This window comes from Podarcis muralis, chromosome 2 (genome assembly GCF_964188315.1).
Source record: "Podarcis muralis chromosome 2, rPodMur119.hap1.1, whole genome shotgun sequence".
Classification (NCBI taxonomy): Eukaryota; Metazoa; Chordata; class Lepidosauria; order Squamata; family Lacertidae; genus Podarcis; species Podarcis muralis.
The window spans coordinates 116085883-116103200 of NC_135656.1; the positions used below are offsets into that span (position 1 = coordinate 116085883).

The 17318-nt window shown below is 47.0% G+C and overlaps 1 protein-coding gene across 7 annotated transcripts; it reads right to left on the reverse strand.

The window, feature by feature from the left end:
* Positions 1–984: 984 nt before the first annotated feature.
* On the reverse strand, positions 985–14654 carry LOC114592170 (uncharacterized). 7 transcript variants are annotated; one of them, XM_077921358.1, is made up of 9 exons: positions 14167–14654; positions 12914–13027; positions 11713–11784; positions 9620–9866; positions 8647–8736; positions 8486–8508; positions 7879–7991; positions 6526–6558; positions 985–3738 (listed from the first exon to the last, which is right to left on the reverse strand). In XM_077921358.1, the coding sequence occupies exons 3-9, from the start codon at positions 11781–11783 to the stop codon at positions 2006–2008; spliced, it is 2310 nt and encodes a 769-aa protein (XP_077777484.1). In that variant the 5' UTR covers position 11784; positions 12914–13027; positions 14167–14654; the 3' UTR covers positions 985–2005. The 7 variants fall into 7 exon arrangements, with proteins under 7 accessions (XP_077777484.1, XP_077777492.1, XP_077777489.1 ...); XM_077921366.1 differs by having other exon boundaries at positions 9620–9829; positions 14167–14650; XM_077921363.1 differs by lacking the exon at positions 14167–14654 and adding an exon at positions 13972–14150 and having other exon boundaries at positions 985–3735.
* Positions 14655–17318: the final 2664 nt, after the last annotated feature.

The following is a 17318-nucleotide window of genomic DNA, read 5'->3' on the forward strand; positions in this document are numbered from 1 at the left end:
AATATTTTTCCCACCCGAGGGCAAAGCCTCATAAGGCTACACAACTATTCATTTTCATTTTATATCATCATTACCAGCATCATCAACCTGACCTTCTCCCTGTGGTGCCAGTGCAGGTTGGAACAAATAGAATGTTTTAATTTATTGGAAGCTGCTGCCCAGAGTAGCTGGGGTAACCTTATCAGGTGGGCAACATAAATAATAATTTTTGATGATGATGATAATTGAACTCCCTTATTGTGCAACGGTAATAATTGCATTTCTTGCTCTGCCCATTTTCCCTTTGGCCACACCACCATGGGGACATATTTCATTTTTCCTGACTTGTGCCTGTATGAACAATTAACTTTTTGCCTGTTCTGCCATTCTTAAAACACACAGCTTTCTGTCCATCTAGGGATTTTAAATCAGGGGTAGGAACCTCAGGCTTGAGGCCCAAATGTGCCCCCTTGAACCTCTCTCCCCTTCGCCCCAGCTCCTGGAATTAGAACATTGGACTCGCTTTCTGCCCTGAAAGGGACAGCCTCAGAATGCAGCCGGTGGGCATTCAGATCTTTCCCATTCCTTCCTAGAAACTGTCTTCTAGATTTTAACAGCAAGGTTTTAACGTGTGTGCACACATGATGTTGCAAAATATCTGCCCATGTTTGTGTGTGAGAGAGACAGAGAGAGATCTTGGAATATAGCTGGTCCTGTGTAAAGTAAAAGGTAAAGGACCCCTAGATGGTTAAGTCCAGTCAAATCCAGCTATGGGGATGCGGCGCTCATCTCGCTTTCAGGCTGAGGGAGCCGACGTTTGTCTGCAGACAGCTTTCCGGGTCATGTGGCCAGCATGACTAAACCACTACTGACGCACGGAGGACCGCAATGAGTGTCAGAGTGCATGGAAACACCATTTACCTTCCCACCGCAGCGGTACCTATTTATCTACTTGTACTGGCATGCTTTTGAACTGCTAGGTTGAATAAATCACAGACACTTAGCTTTGCAAATAAGGGTAATGTTTTACTTTCAAATAGGGGAATATCTCACTTTCAGAGTTTTGGCTGTTACAGTAAACAAGTCTCCATCCATTGGGAGTAAAAGTAAAGGAGGGGGGGAATGGTTCCAAATGATTTAAAAAGAAGAAAACTTTGTTTCATTAGAAAAAAGAATCACAGTCCATCTGTTAGCAACGATATGCAGGTGGGGGGAACCATGTATGCTAGCTTGATAACCCTGAAGAAAAAGGTGTGATATAAATACAGTATATTATGTTCCATAATAATAATAAAACAATGTATGCAGGGCTGCAGGTTCCCCATCCTTGGTCCAGAGGAAACCAAGAAAGAATTGTCTGAGAAGGGGAGTGAAATGAGGGTGAGAGCACTGGAAGCTGTAGAGGCAAGGAGAGTGGACGTATCAGTCAAACCTTTCGTTTCAGCCCTCTTGCTTGAACCTAGAGCTACAGCACCATTTTATAATGATGGCGTCCCATAATGCCATGCACCAACACCCACATACGCCAGTCAACAGCCAACAGTGAACAAAGCCAGCACTGTGCAAAACCACTGTTTATTTAAAATAAGTTTTCCAAATAATTGGGCTGCTCGTGAGCTCTCTCCTGTGTGGAATCTCTGATGTCTGCTAAGATCCAAACTCCCCAGGAAGCTTTTCCCACACTCCGAGCACCTGCAAGCCTTCACTTTGGAGTGGGCCCTTCGGTGTGACTTCAGGTTGGAGATGTTCTGGAAGCTCTTCTCGCACTTGACACACAGGTAGAGCCTCTTGCCCATGTGGGTCCTCTCATGCGTACACAGGCTTGGCCTCTGGCTGACTTTCCACAGTCCACACATTCGTACAGCTTCTCTGCTGTGTGGTTCTGGCAGGGCAAAGTGAGATCCAGTTTCCAGTCAAAGCTTTTCCCACAGTCCAGGCACTTAAATGGCCGCTTTTCCATGTGGGTCATCTGGTGCACAGAAAGGTGTGAAGCACGGCTGAAGCTCTTGTCGCAAACCACACATTTCTACGGCTTTTCCTCTGTGTGGGTCCTCTGGTGCACGTTCAGGCCTGGCTTCTGCCTGAAGCTTTTCTCGCAGTGAGGGCACTTGTACGGTTTTTCCCCTGTGTGGGTCCTCTCGTGCACAATGAGATCCGTCCTCCTCCTGAACCCCTTCCCGCACTCTGCGCACTTGTACGGTCTTTCCCCCGTGTGGGTCCTCTCGTGCACGGTGAGGTCCAGCTTCCTCCTGAAACCCCTTCCGCACTCGGAGCACTTGTACGGCTTCTCTTCCCGGTGGGTACGTCCGTGACTGAGGAGGCCCGACATCTGGCTGAAGCTTTTCCCGCAGTCTGCGCACTTGTACGGCTTCTCGCCCGTGTGAATCCTCTCGTGGATGATGAGCTCCGGCTTCCTCCTGAAGCGCTTCCCGCACTGAGGGCACTTGTACGGCTTCTCCCCCGTGTGGGTCATCAGGTGGACGAGGAGCTCTGAGCTCCGGCAGAAGCTTTTCCCGCACTCGGAGCACTTGTAAGGCTTCTCTTCCTCGTGAGTCCCTTCGTGACCTCTGAGGGCCGACCGCTGGCTGAAGCCCTTCCCACAACGCACGCATTTGAATGGCTTCTCCCCTGTGTGGATTCGCTCATGTGCGATGAGGTAGGACTGGAAGCTGAAGCTCTTCTCGCAGTGAGAGCATTTGTACGGCTTCTCACGCACGTGGGTTCTCTGGTGGATGGCGAGTTTCGATCTCTTGCAGAAGCAATTCCCGCAGTCTGCGCATTCGTAAGGCTTCTCACCAGTGCGGTTCTGGTGGTGCGTGGTGAGGTCTGGCTTCTCGTGCAAGGCAAGGTGTGCGGTGTGGCTGAAGCCCTTGTCGCATACCACGCACTCGTGCGGCTTCTCTGCTGAGTGCGTCCGCTCGTGTGCAATTAAGCCTGACCTCTGGCTGAAGCTTTTCCCGCAATGGGGGCAGACGTATGGCTTCTCTCCCGTGTGGGTCCTCTCATGCACAATGAGGTCTGCCCTCCTCCTGAACCCTTTCCCGCATTGGAGGCACATGTATGGCTTTTCCCCTGTGTGGGTCATCATGTGGACAGTGAGCTCTGAGCTCCGGCGGAAGCTTTTCCCGCACTCAGAACACTTGCACAGCTTCTCCTGCCGGTGGGTCCCTTCGTGACTGACGAGGTTCGACCGCTGGTTAAAGCGCTTCCCGCAACGCGAGCACTTGTATGGCTTCTCCTCCGTGTGAGTCCTCTCGTGCATGATGAGGTTGGAGTGGAACCGGAAGCTCTTCTGGCAGTGCGAGCATTTGTGCGGCCTCTCGCCCGTGTGGGTTCTCTGGTGCGAAATGAGGCCCGATCTCTGGCAGAAGCTCTTCCCACAGTCGGCACACTCGTACGGCTTCTCACCGGTGTGGATTCTCTGATGTGTAATAAGGTTTGACTTCTGACTGAAGCATTTCCCGCACTCGGCACACATCCTTTGCTTCTTGATCTGTTGAGTCCTTGGCAGAACTTTGCGCCCATCAAGGTCACAGTCATTTCCTTTGAAGGGAATAGATTTGTCCTCCTCACCTTTGTCCAGACACTTCCTCTGCTCTCTTTCTGAGCCATCTTCATCCTCAGAAGTGGCCTTCGGTTCAGGGCACAGAGACATTTTCTCTGCTGCTCCTTCCGCTGTCCTATCATTCCGTTCCTGTTGCTCAGTATGATCCACCAGAGGTTTCTCATCCTCCATGTTGCTCACCTGGCCGTCTCCTGCTAGAAATAAGCAAGTTGGATACTGTTATATTAATGCAGAAAAATCTGATAAATTCTATGATTTCTATCATTGTGGGAAGGGGTTTTATCTAAGTAGCAGAGCATCTGCATTTCATATAAGGTCCCAGGTTCAGGCACTTATAAGCCACTGCCAGTCAAAGTAGACAATACTGAGCCAGATGGGCCAATGGTTTTGAGTCAGGATAAAGCAGTTTCCTGTGTTCCTATCTTCATGAAATTTATTTAAGAATAAAAGAAAATTATTATAAATTAGTTTGGAGATGGTATTTAACACCAGTCAGATTAAATCAAATTGTCAGGGAACTGCCATCAGTGCCGGAGGGAGAGAGCAAAATCCAGAGGGATTCCAGAGAGCGTCCCAGGATTGGGAGAGGCAGCCCATCTTCTGGGGAAGAGAATCAGCGTAGCACCAGTGGAGAAGGGGAGCAGATGGGGAAAGCGGCAAGGCGGTCCCAGGACTCCTTGCCGGGGACCAGCGGGGAGAGTAGAGGTCCTCCGCTGCCTACGCCCTCCTTGCGCAGAAGGCTTTCGCGCAGAGAGAGTAAGAGGAGACTAGGCGTCAAAGAGCTTCTTTGCTGGAAGAAGTTTAAGAAACGCCCACTGACGGATTCTGCCAGTGATTGAGACAGCCATGGGAGACAGTCCGGACAGAAAAGGTTCACTCAGGCAACCCAGCCAGGAGTTGGCACCGGCTTACGCACGAGCAACCCCTAGAACCACTACACAAATAAACAATGAATATTCGGTGTTATGTTGGAGGGGATGCCAGGAAACCAGGAATTACCGTATTTTTCTCTCTATTACACGCAGATTTTTTCTCCTAAAAAGGAAGGGGAAATGTCTGTGCGTGTTATGGAGCGAATGTGTGTGTGTGGGGGGGGTCCCTGGAGCCGATTAGGGGAGCGCAGGAACAAAAATCAGCAAAAATCAAAGCGCGTTGTGTCGGAGAAGGGAAACCTGAAAAGAGGAAGTGGTTGCTTTCCTGCATTCTGCCTCAGGGTCTTACTGCCCACCCTTCTCTGTTTCGTTGCTGTGTTTGCTCAAACGGAACAAAGAGCAGGCAAATCCCCTCCCCTCCAGGCAAGCAGAGGGGAAAGCAGAGGTCTTTCCTTTTAATTCCTCTCCGTGCTCTTCGCAGGCAGCCAGAAAACATGCAGGAGGAGAGAGAAAGCTGGCTTCGGTTTGTGGAAACTTTTGCCTTTTTTCCCTACCTCCCGTTAAATCCCTCTCCTGCTTTCTTAGCCAGCTGCTTCTCTGCACACCGCTCTCTTGTCCCTTCTGTGTTTTTCCTTCACTCCCCACTTAAAATGTAGTTACAAAGCATGGATCCACATGGATCCTCAGGATCTTTGCATTGGGCCACCCCAAATTCACCATCAGATCACATAGCAGCCTGCCCCCCAAAAATCACACACCCACTGTTGCCTGGGGCTGCAATGGTGCAAAAACGTGGTTAAAAAGCATGGATCCACATGGATCCTCAGGATCTTTGCATTGGGCCACCCCAAATTCACCATCAGATCACATAGCAGCCTGCCCCCCAAAAATCACACACCCACTGTTGCCTGGGGCTGCAATGGTGCAAAAACGTGGTTAAAAAGCATGGATCCACATGGATCCTCAGGATCTTTGCATTGGGCCACCCCAAATTCACCATCAGATCACATAGCAGCCTGCCCCCCCCAAAATCACACACCCACTGTTGCCTGGGGCTGCAATGGTGCAAAAACGTGGTTAAAAAGCATGGATCCACATGGATCCTCAGGATCTTTGCATTGGGCCACCCCAAATTCACCATCAGATCACATAGCAGCCTGCCCCCCAAAAATCACATACACACTGTTGCCTGGGGCTGCAATGGTGCAAAAATGTGGTTAAAAAGCATGGATCCACATGGATCCTCAGGATCTTTGCATTGAGCTACCCCAAATTCACCATCAGATCACATGTCTGTGGCCACAGCATGAAGCACAAAAATGATACATCCACTGTTTCATTCAGAATTTTTTCCCTTGTTTTCCTCCTCTAAAAACGATGTGCGTGTTATGGTCAGGTGTGTGTTATAGAGCGAAAAATACGGTATGTTCACATGTGGTGGGGGTGTAAATAAGAACATTTTTTTTTTGGCAAAGGGTGTTTAAGGAGATAACAGAAATCACTGGGTTACAGCTGACCAAAAGTGCAGAGGTAGCGTTATTAAACATTTACGATGGGATGGAAGGTTCGCAGGCCATGAAGGACTTGCTCACAAATTTATTGACAGTCACACGAATTATTATAACTAGGAAGTGGAAGGGGCAAGCAGAATATAAAATGGAAGAATGGTATAAAGAGGTGTGGGATATAGCTATTAACGATAAATTAACATGTGCCAGTAAGGTAAGACAGGGAATATGCAGGATAAATGATTGTGAGGAGATATGGAAGGTGTTTGTAGAATTTGTACTGTTAAAACAGAAAGGGGTCAAACCATGGCGAGAGTTGTTGAAATTTTGGGAGTTTGGATAGTTACAGTGGAATGGTCTCAGTGGTGGGGTGCACATTTTTATTCTTGTTTATTTATGATTATTACTTTGTCATAATAATAATAATACTGTAATAATAAAAATAATAATAATAACATAAAAAGAAATTTAAACCTTGCAAGGTTAGAAATGTTGAGCTATAAAAATACTTATATATTATCATCCTTCATTCAGGCAGCAAAGCGTGTTGGTCTCTAGTATGTAATTTTATTTTACTTTTAAAGTTAAAGTGTGTATGTACCTCCATTCCTCTTCAACTCCAGATGCAGATTTCCTGCAGAAAGAAAGAAAAAAAATTAACATCCTTCACAATTTTGTCCTTTTTCTCTCTCTCTCTCTCAGGGCCCCTTCCAACTGCTGGCAGACTTTCTGGCAATTAAAACACTAATTAGCCGATTCATGCTGTATTCATACTGGACCAACCAGAGGTCATTCTCCTTTACTTGTAGCCCTGTGATGCTTTCACAACATTACCGCAATATTATCATCTGGAGCGACACTTCTGGGTTTACAGCACCACAAAAGCAGGTCCAATAAATAAACTGGAACATGTGTGGTGTAAAAAGTTACAGGAGTCCAGAAGGAAGTTGGGGAACATGCTCTGATTGGAAAATTATCAGTAGGTCCGCCCTAAAACGTTTGCAGGCTGAAACAGTATTGAAAGCAGGGACAACCTCCCCAATGTCATCATGAGCCCAAATCATCATGCATGCAAAATTTTAAAAGACTTATGGAGAAGCCCTGCCTCTCCATACGTTTGTGGCATGGTGACACCAATGTCACAAACAGTAGACAAGAGTCTTCAGCGTGGCTTAACAAACAATCCCTCATTGCAAGAAACTCTGAGGAGAATGGGGTAATAATAATAATAATTTATTATTTGTACCCCGCCCATCTGGCTGGGTTTCCCTAGCCACTCTGGGCAGCTTCCACAAAGACCAAAAATACACTAAAATGTCACACATTAAAAACTTCCCTGAACAGGGTTGCCTTAAGATGTCTTCTGAATGTCAGGTAGTTGTTTATCTTGTCGACATCTGATGGGAGGGCGTTCCACAGGGCGGGCACCACTACCGAGAAGGCCCTCTGCCTGGTTCCCTGTAGCTTTGCTATCCCAGCAACTCTCAGCACCCTTAACAAACTACACTTCCCAGAATTCTTTGAGGGAAGCCATTCTTGTTTAAGACAGAATGCTACTACTTTAAATGTACAGTCAAACCTTGGTTCCCAAACGGCTCTGTTTTGGAATGTTTTGACTCCTGAACACCAAAAACCCAGAAGTAACTGCTCCAGTTTTCGAATGTTTTTTGGAAGCTGAACATCCAATGTGGCTTCAGCTTGAGTGCAGGAAGCCGCACCTTGGTTGTTGAACATTTTGGAAGCTGAACGGGCTTCCAAAACAGATTACATTTGACAACCAAGGTTTGACTGTATATTTAATTGCAGATGAGGCCATAGTCCTCTGCGTGAATTCCAATGGGTCCACTTTGCATAGGACTAACATTAGACACAACTGTACATTTTTTGTTTTCACTTTACCTATATGTCATTGTGGCTTTTCGAAAGATCCTAGCAAATAAAAATCCTTCTTCACCTTTGAATGCCAGCAGTGTTTCCAGCAAAGCAGCCCTTTTGTGGGAGAAATCGCTCAGCCTCTGCTCCAGCTCCCCCAAATCCGGCTGTGGTTTCGGGAAGAATGTATCATCTCTGCAAAAGAAAGAAAGAGAGAGAGAGAGAGAGAGAGAGAGAGAGAGAGAGAGAGAGAGAGAGAGAGAGAGAAAGTTAAGTGTCTCTGTTGGAGGCGGAGGAGGCGAAACATCCATGAACTCTTGGATCAGGCCAAAGAGCCTGTCTACTCAAACACCCTGACATGATAGAAGCTTCTAGAATTCACAGGAATCGTTGTGGGAAGGGGAGCCATGACTGTCTTAAGTGACATGATATTGCTTTCAATTTATAGTGCAGGACCCAGGACAGGGATGGCTAAGAATATGTTGTTGTCCAGGGATGATGCCAGCTGGAGTTCAATATTTGGAGGACAAAATGTTGGCTGCTCCTGGTACAAGGACATTTTAAGAAACTGTGTGTGGGCTCTCCCTCAAATTCCTTCCTCCACCCACTGATCCCAGCACCTCATAGTTCAGAGAAGATGAACTATCTGCCCAATAGGAGGAGCTGGCAAAATTGAATTCAGACCTCACCTGCGGCCAGTGCTGTGTAAACCCTGCAACAAAAGAAAAGATGAAAAGAACAGTTTACGGAGTTGCCAGAGAATATTCTTGCTATGTTGTGCAAGACAGGCAGGGCCATTTGAAGCTAATTCTTTCAAAGAATGATAGACACTGTAGTTTGTTAAGGGTACCTGGTAATTGTAACTCTGTGCGGTGTTAACTACAGTGCCAGAAATCATTGAGAGGGGAAATGTGCTTTTAAAATGTAGAGGGTATGCAGCCTAGAACAATCAGAAAATAATAATAATAATAATAATAATAATAATAATAATAATAATATGCATATTACAGCCCAAATGTTCATGGCAGATTCAATTGTCAGTTGAAGAGTTCCTAATTTGGCCCCCGAGGCTGTTTTATTCAAGCCACACCCACCTACCCCATATGACACCAGGTGTGGGGCAAGTAAGGACACAGCTGACCTTCAACCTTGCCAGGTGGTTTGGTTACTGTACGGGCAAAAGAAAATGCTTCATCTGATGTCATGATAACTATGTCCACTCGTCAGAAATGGCCCCTTAGGGGAGGTCAGGATCTGAACGCATTTCCCCACCCCTGCTATAATCATTGAAAAAGCATTTTAATCAATAATAGGAGCATTGTTGGGCAATGTAACATTATTTTTACTATACTAAAAGCTGCAAGGAAAACAAATTTATTTTTTTCATCAGAACCATTTTCATCTGCACTTTTAAAGCAACCAAGTACAGTGGTACCCCGGGTTACATACGCTTCAGGTTACATACACTTCAGGTTACTGACTCCGCTAACCCAGAAATAGTGCTTCAGGTTAAGAACTTTGCTTCAGGATAAGAACAGAAATTGGGCTATGCGGCAGCAGCAGGAGGCCCCATTTGCTAAAGTGGTGCTTCAGGTTAAGAACAGTTTCAGGTTAAGAACGGACCTCCGGAACGGATTAAGTACTTAACCCGAGGTACCACTGTAACTGATTAATCAATGAAAATACATTTAACTAATTTAATTTAATTACGTTTTAGCTCCCATTGGCCCCAGGCAGCATGTTGGGAGTTGTAGTCCAGCAACAGTCAGAAGCCCACAGGTTCCCAGTTTGCCACTGACTTTCCAAGATCCCACTCTTCCTACCAGGAATGGCTGCTGTGTCTTCTTCTCCTTTTCCAGTTCACGGAGGAGGGAAGTCTCCCTGGTGATTCGGAGCACCTCCTTCTTTCTGCGGAGAAGGTCACCCTCCATGTTCTGTAGCCACTTCAGCAGGAGCTGCTGCTGCTCATCGAGAATCTTGTGCATCTCCTTCCACTCCTGGACAATCTTCATCCTCTCAGCTTCCATTTCTCTCTGCCAGAAGGCAAGATTTAAGAAGTCTGTGGTGAGCCTGGGAGAAAATCCCATAGATCAGAGAATCCATAGGTCTATGAGCTATGACTAGGAACTGCAATAAAAATAGTCCTCCTGGATGAGGCCAAATGGCCCATCTAGTCCACCAGACTGTTTTCACAGTGGCCAACCAGATGCCTCAGTCAAGAGGCCCCTAAGCAGCACCTGAGCACAACAGCAAATAACCCTTGACTTTCATAAACATATAACTTAGAAGAATATATTTACAATATCATGCTCAGGTTTCTCCCTATTAACATTTAGGGAATATCCTCTGTCCGATTCACTTCAGAAAGATGATACTAACATACACTGTCCTTAGCGGATCCTGAGAAACCTCTCTCAGAAGCCATTCCCCTTCACGCACAGAAGCAGAAAGCCAGTTAAAAACGACAGTTACTTGAATAACAGTCACAACAGAATGGAATGCCTCTCTCATGCGACTCACAGCCAGCCAATCATGAGAGAGCTACCGCCAAAGGAAAAAAGAACCTATGCTAAAAATACACATCAATTCAACAGAAGCAAAGATTCCCATTTCAGGCAATTAAACCATTATCCTTAACAAATACTGCCTCAGATGTGAAGGTAGAGAACAGCCATCATAGCTAGCAACCATTGGTAGCCTTATCTTTCATAAATTTGTCAGGGCATCTCTTAAAGATGCTAATTCTCTTTTAAAGCCATCTCAGTTGGTAGCCTTCACTGCCTCTGGTGGGAGCGAATGCCATAGTTCAACTGTGTGAAGAAATCCTTTGGTTTGTCTGCCCTGCATCTCCCAATGTTCGTTGAATGGTCCTGGGTTCTCGTATTATGAGAGAGGAAGAAGAACTGCCTGCTCACGTGGTCTCTGCCCATGCCTTCTCAGTCGTATCTTGACAGCAGTGCTAGCAGTGTGCATTTTACATCACAAATAAAAAGAAAGAAGCTGAGATTCTCAGGATGTTGAATTCTTACTTCACATTTTTTGTTTGTTTAACTAATTGGTATCCCACATTGCCCCTCCAAAAAGACTCAGAAGAAGAAGAAGAGTTTGGATTTGATATCCCGCCTTTCACTCCCTTTAAGGAGTCTCAAAGCGGCTAACATTCTCCTTTCCCTTCCTCCCCCACAACAAACACTCTGTGAGGTGAGTGGGGCTGAGAGACTTCAAAGAAGTGTGACTAGCCCAAGGTCACCCAGCAGCTGCATGTGGAGGAGCGGAGACGCGAACCCGGTTCACCAGATTACGAGTCTACCACTCTTAACCACTACACCACACTGGCTCTCCAACCTATAGAATGTTCCAGGTTTAACCCCCAGGATCTCCAGGAATGGCTGGTAAAAAATTATTGCCTGAAGCCCTGGTCAGCTGCTCCCATTCAGTGTAGAAAATACTGAGCTAGCAGGACCAGTTTGGTTTGACTTGTTATATGGCAGTTTCCTATGTCCCTATGAACGGGTGTTATCCACTCTTAAGTCCACTTAAGCCTGTGGCCGTCAGGACACCATGTGGCGGGTAGTTCCATGCATTAATGATACACTGGGTGAAGAAAGAAAGAGAGAGTTTGGATTTGATATCCCGCTTTATCACTACCCAAAGGAGTCTCAAAGTGGCTAACATTCTCCTTTCCCTTCCTCCCCCACAACAAACACTCTGTGAGGTGAGTGGGGCTGAGAGACTTCAGAGAAGTGTGACTGGCCCAGGGTCACCCAGCAGCTGCATATGGAGGAGCGGGGAAGCGAACCCGGTTCACCAGATTACGAGTCTATCGCTCTTAACCACTACACCACACTGGCTTTCCCTGGCTCTCCTCAGGTTCCTTCCATCGTTTTACTTAAGTGAGTGGATTAAGGATGCCTACCGGCAGGTCTTCACTACTCTGCTGATCCTCAGTTTTGATGTCTCCCTCTTTTGTCGGGCAAACCGGATCATCCTGTAACAAAAGGGGTGAAAGGGGGCACATTTTGAAACATTAAAACCTCTCTTGATTAAAATAGCCTCAACTAGCTAGTCCACTGGGGAAAGACTTGAGTTCTCATTTCTGAGCACGGTTTTTGGCGAGTGAAAGACGTTTCAGCGGAGCTTGGTTTCCCCTCCTCCCTCCCAGTCCTTTTTCCTCATATGCTGTGTCATGAGAATGTAAGAAGAGCTCTCCTAGATTTGTCGGATGACCCATCAGACAATTTTAATAAATTACAATTTCCGGTATACTCCGAGTGTGACGTTAACATATGAGAGTGCTGGAGGTGAAATAGTTAAACAAATTACCCAATCAGAACCCAGGGGGGTGGAGTCAGAGGGACTATAAAACCAGCTCTGTGAGGGGCGAAGGGGAGTTCGTAGGGAGGTTGGTTGGAGTGGGAGTGAATTGGGATAGAGTCTGTGGGTAGGTTGAGTTAGTGTAGCAAAATAAACTGAGTCAGGAACAGTTAGGGGCTAAGAAGACAAGTAAATATCTGAGAGGTGGTTTACTGAGTGAGAGCAGGTAGTGGAAGTTATAGGTCTGGATAGGCACCCCATGATTGTAATTGACCGATACCGTTTATGAAACCACAGGCTTGTCAAACTACAATAAATAAACAGAAGTTTATGTTCCAATTTAACCCTGACTGGACTCTGTATTGTACCAGGTAGGGCCTGGGTGGTGGCAGCGAGAAATAAAGTGGTGGCACAGGGATCAATAGACAGTGAAACGTCCGGGGACCCTGTGTGATTGCCACACCGAGAAAGCAGGGGAGGCTGGTCCATGATTAGGGGAATGAAAGGACTGCCCCATCTACCTCAGTTTGTCCTCAACCTGCTGCTCCCTGCCTGCTTGCCTTCTTAAAAATGAGGCCAGGGGGTGCACTGCTTGCTCCTCCTCCTCCCTCTCAGTTTTGCCTTCATATCAGGGAGGAGGAGGACAGGGATAAACCTAGATTAGTTGGCTCTGCCTGTCATTTGGCTCTGTGTAACCACCTCTTCTTCAGCTCCCTGCCTCCCGCACTACCTGTCCCAGGGGGCACCAGCCACCACTGCTGGAACAAAATGAGAGGGGGGAGTGAGTATCTTTGGGTCCCTACCTGTGCTTCAGCCATTCTCCTTCAAGGGTTGGATCCAGACCTAACTATGACCGGAATCTGCAGCAAGGCAAAGCAGCTGGCAGAGGAGTAAATTCAGATGGGCCAGTGCACTTTCTGAGCAGAGCAGAAACAAAAATATTTGATATTGGAGTTTACAGAAGAACATAAGGAAGATGTCAGGCAGGGAATGTCGGGACTTTCTGCATGCTGCTGTACCATTCCAGCAATCTTAGCACCCTGTTCTCTCACCCCACCTGCAAATCCCAGAGAGTTGCAATAATAATAATAATAATAATAATAATAATAATAATAATAATTTATTATTTATACCCCGGGACACGGGTGGCGCTGTGGGTAAAAGCCTCAGCGCCTAGGGCTTGCCGATCGAAAGGTCGGCGGTTCGAATCCCCGCGGTGGGGTGCGCTCCTGTCGTTCGGTCCCAGCGCCTGCCAACCTAGCAGTTCGAAAGCACTCCCGGGTGCAAGTAGATAAATAGGGACCGCTTACTGGCGGGAAGGTAAACGGCGTTTCCGTGTGCGGCTCTGGCTCGCCAGAGCAGCGATGTCACGCTGGCCACGTGACCCGGAAGTGTCTGCGGACAGCGCTGGCCCCCGGCCTATAGAGTGAGATGGGCGCACAACCCTAGAGTCTGTCAAGACTGGCCCGTACGGGCAGGGGTACCTTTACCTTTACCTTTATTTATACCCCGCCCATCTGGCTGGGCTTCCCCAGCCACTCTGGGTAGCTTCCAACAAAATATTAAAATACAGTAATGCATCAAACATTAAAAGCTTCCTTAAACATTGACAAGGTCCTTTTTACTCAGGCCCCCGCTGACTCTGCATCACTGCATAAGGTGCTAACCTCGACTGGCAGATATTTGTACATTTGCTTGCTATATAGCGTGTCTCCACTACTACAGAACAAAAAACTGGATCATACCAAAATACAGGCAGCCCAAGCTGCGTGTAAAAATAAGCCAACCCAATTTAATCCTCAGTCACCTTGCAGCCTCCCTTTGAAGTTCATGAACAAAGCAGAGAAAAGAATTCATTCACCTTCTCCTCAAACTGTTTATTTTCTCTGCATAAAAAAAAGAAATTAAATTAGCTGTACTGAGCTGACTCAGTACAAAGGAGCTTCCTATGTCATTTTTGCAGCCACTGACGCCCTTGATCTTCTGGGGTTGTCTATCATTTTCTCCCAACTTTCCTGCAAATGGCCCCTCCCTCCTAAATTCCCCTGTAACTCACCTCTCCCTGCAAGCTGGGAGCTGCAACCCCCACTTTCCCCCCAGGAAAGGGCAAGGTGGGGACAGGAAGTGGCTTCACCAGCTTCTCAAATTGCCTGGTCGATCTAGGCGTAATTGTGTATATCTATCAGCATAACCCTTTGTGAGCCAGTGTGGAGCTTTGTTCTAAATCAGGGGTCAGCAGTCTTTTTCAGCCGCGGTCCACCGTCCCTCAGACCATGCCGTGGGCCGGACTATATTTTGAAAAAAATAAAAATGAACGAATTCCTATGCCCCACAAATAACCCAGAGATGCATTTTAAATAAAAAGACACATTTTACTCATGTAAAAGCACGCTGATTCCTGGACCGTCTGCGGGCCGGATTGAGAGGGTGATTGGGCCGCATCCAGCCCACGGGCCTTAGTTTGCCTAGTAAAGGGACCCCTGACCATTAGGTCCAGTCATGGCCAATTTTGGGGTTGCGGCGCTCATCTCGCTTTATTGGCCGAGGGAGCAGGCGTACAGCTTCCGGGTCATGTGGCCAGCATGACTAAGCTGCTTCTGGCGAACTAGAGCAGCGCATGGAAATGCCGTTTACCTTCCCACCGGAGCGGTACCTATTTATCTACTTGCACTTTGACGTGCTTTCAAACTGCTAGGTGTGCAGGAGCAGGGACCGAGCAACGGGAGCTCACCCCGTTGTGGGGATTCGAACATCCGACCTTCTGATCGGCAAGTCCTAGGCTCTGTGGTTTAACCCACAGCGCCACCCGCGTCCCTTAGTTTGCCTACCCCTGTTCTAAATCTCTTCATATCTTTAAGCAGATTTGCAAAGCTGCCTTACGCAATGCTAGACCATTGGCCCATCTAGCAAAGTACTGACAGGCACTGACTGGCAGTAGCAGCTCTCCAGGGTTTCTGGCAGCTGTTTTCCCCAGCCATACTTAGTGATCGCAGGGATTGGACCTGGGGCCTTCTGCATGCAAAGCAGTTTCCCTGTCACTGGCCCTCAGCCCTTTCCAAACCAACTGACGCCTTAAATTTGATGGGAGGCTTTCAGGGGATGAGCTCCCTGGCAACTGCTTTCAATTTCTGCCCTGCTCAGACTTGGAACGTGTGCACTGATGAACGACACCAAAGGCGCCTCTGAGCTTGTGCAAAGTGTGTCTCTGCTCAGTAGCTAGAATTGATTGTAGTGAGGCTTCCAAGGCAGAGAATGCTCACACCAGGACCCTCACATTGTCTGGATGTGTCACAACACTCTGGGGATCCACATAAGTGTTGTGGGTTAAATCTAGACCCCCTTCCACAACAGCCTCTTGATGCCCCAGCTTCCCCAGCCCCCCTGAAATCTGCTCCAAGGCCTGGATGGAGGCAAAGGCAAGGGGCTCTGAGCTCTCCCTGCCTGATTTGCTGGTGCAGAACTGAGAAGGTAAGCCAAGGATTGCATTCTTATGGCGGCACTGTGTAAGGTGCTGCCCTCAGTTGGCAGATATTTATCCTTTTTTTTTTTTTTTTTTTTACGATACAGTGAATTTCCACTAATATAAAGCAAAAAACCCTTTAAAAATCAAATCACATCAGAGTACAGGCAGTTCAAGCTAATCATCAAGCCAAGAGTAAAAATAACCAAACTGGGATGCAGGCGCGAACCACCCCAATTTAATCCTTAATCACCTTGCAGTCTCCTTTTTATGTTCATGAACAAAGGAGCAGGAAGAATTCATTCAGCTCCTCTTTAGTCTCCTCCAGCACGCTTGCAATTACTTTGTTCTCCAATGGCCTTCCTAGTCTGTTTCCAGCTTTTGATGTGGTTGCAGAATTGCTTTGGTTGGTTTTAACTTTTTTTTTAATCAATATGCTCCTATAACAAATGGCAAAATGAATGAATTCTTTATATCCCTTTCCGTCTGCTTTCTTTTGCTTAAGCTTTGTCCTCCTCATTTGAACGAGACTTCCATTTTCTGAAGGAAGCCTTCCTGCCTCTAAAAGCTGCCTTGACTCTGATCATCAGCCATGCTGGCATCCTCTTAGCCCTGGTAGTACTTTTCCTGGTCTACATTCAATCAACTTCCAATATCACGGTTTTAAAGAACTTCCAAGCCTCTGGAAAAGATTTGACCATCTTGGCTTGGCCTTTCAACTCCCTTTTTACTACTCTCCTCATTCGGGAGGAAAGTTCCCTCTTTTGAAGTCAAATGTGGCTGTGCTGGCAATTTCCCACTTACATGGTTTGGCTGGCATCCATCTGTCTTGAGCATGGGTAGGCAAACTAAGGATGTGGCCCAATCGCCTTCTAAATCCGACCCGCGGACAGTCCGGGAATCAGCGTGTTTTTACATGAGTAGAATGTGTGCTTTTATTTAAAATGCATTTCTGGGTGATTTGTGGGGCCTCCATAAACTGTTCTTTTCATTTTTTCTTTATTGCAGGGTTTACACAGCACTGGCCGCAGATGAGCTCTGAATACAATTTTACTAGCTCCTCCTATTGGGCAGCAATCTTCTCTGAACTATGAGGTGCTGGGATCAGTGGGTGGGGGAAGGAATTTGAGGGAGAGCCCACACACAGTTTCTTAAAAAGTCCTTGTACCAGGAGCAGCCAACATTTTGTCCTCCAAATATTGAACTCCAGCTGCCATCATCCCTGGACAACAACATATTATTAGCCATCCTGTCCTGGGTCCTGCACTATAAATTGAAAGCAATATCATGTCACTTAACACAGTCATGGCTCCCCTTCCCACAAAGATTCCTCTGAATTCTAGAAGCTTCTATCCTTATGTCAGGGTGTTGGACTGGACGGGTTCTTTGGCCTGATCCAAGAGTTCATGGATGTTTCATCTCCTCCTCCTCCAATGGTTTATTATGGAGTTGCCAGAGAATATTCTTGCAAGAAGATCAAACCTCTCCATTCTTAAGGAAATCAGCCCTGAGTGCTCACTGGAAGGACAGATCCTGAAGCTGAGGCTCCAATACTTTGGCCACCTCATGAGAAGAGAAGACTCCCTGGAAAAGACCCTGATGTTGGGAAAGATGGAGGGCACAAGGAGAAGGGGACGACAGAGGACGAGATGGTGGGACAGTGTTCTGGAAGCTACTAGCATGAGTTTGACCAAACTGCAGGAGGCAGTAGAAGACAGGAGTGCCTGGCGTGCTCTGGTCCAGGGGTC

Bases quoted from the DNA above. Each gene is read 5' to 3' on its own strand.
- LOC114592170 (XM_077921358.1), bottom strand. From the start codon at position 11,783: ATGATCCGGTTTGCCCGACAAAAGAGGGAGACATCAAAACTGAGGATC. The intron at 9,867-11,712 runs GTAGGCATCCTT...ATTTTCTCCCAG, and splicing joins AGAGTAGTGAAGACCTGCCG to GCTCACCACAGACTTCTTAA. The intron at 7,992-8,485 runs GTGAGGTCTGAA...TTTCTTTTGCAG, and splicing joins TTACACAGCACTGGCCGCAG to AGATGATACATTCTTCCCGA.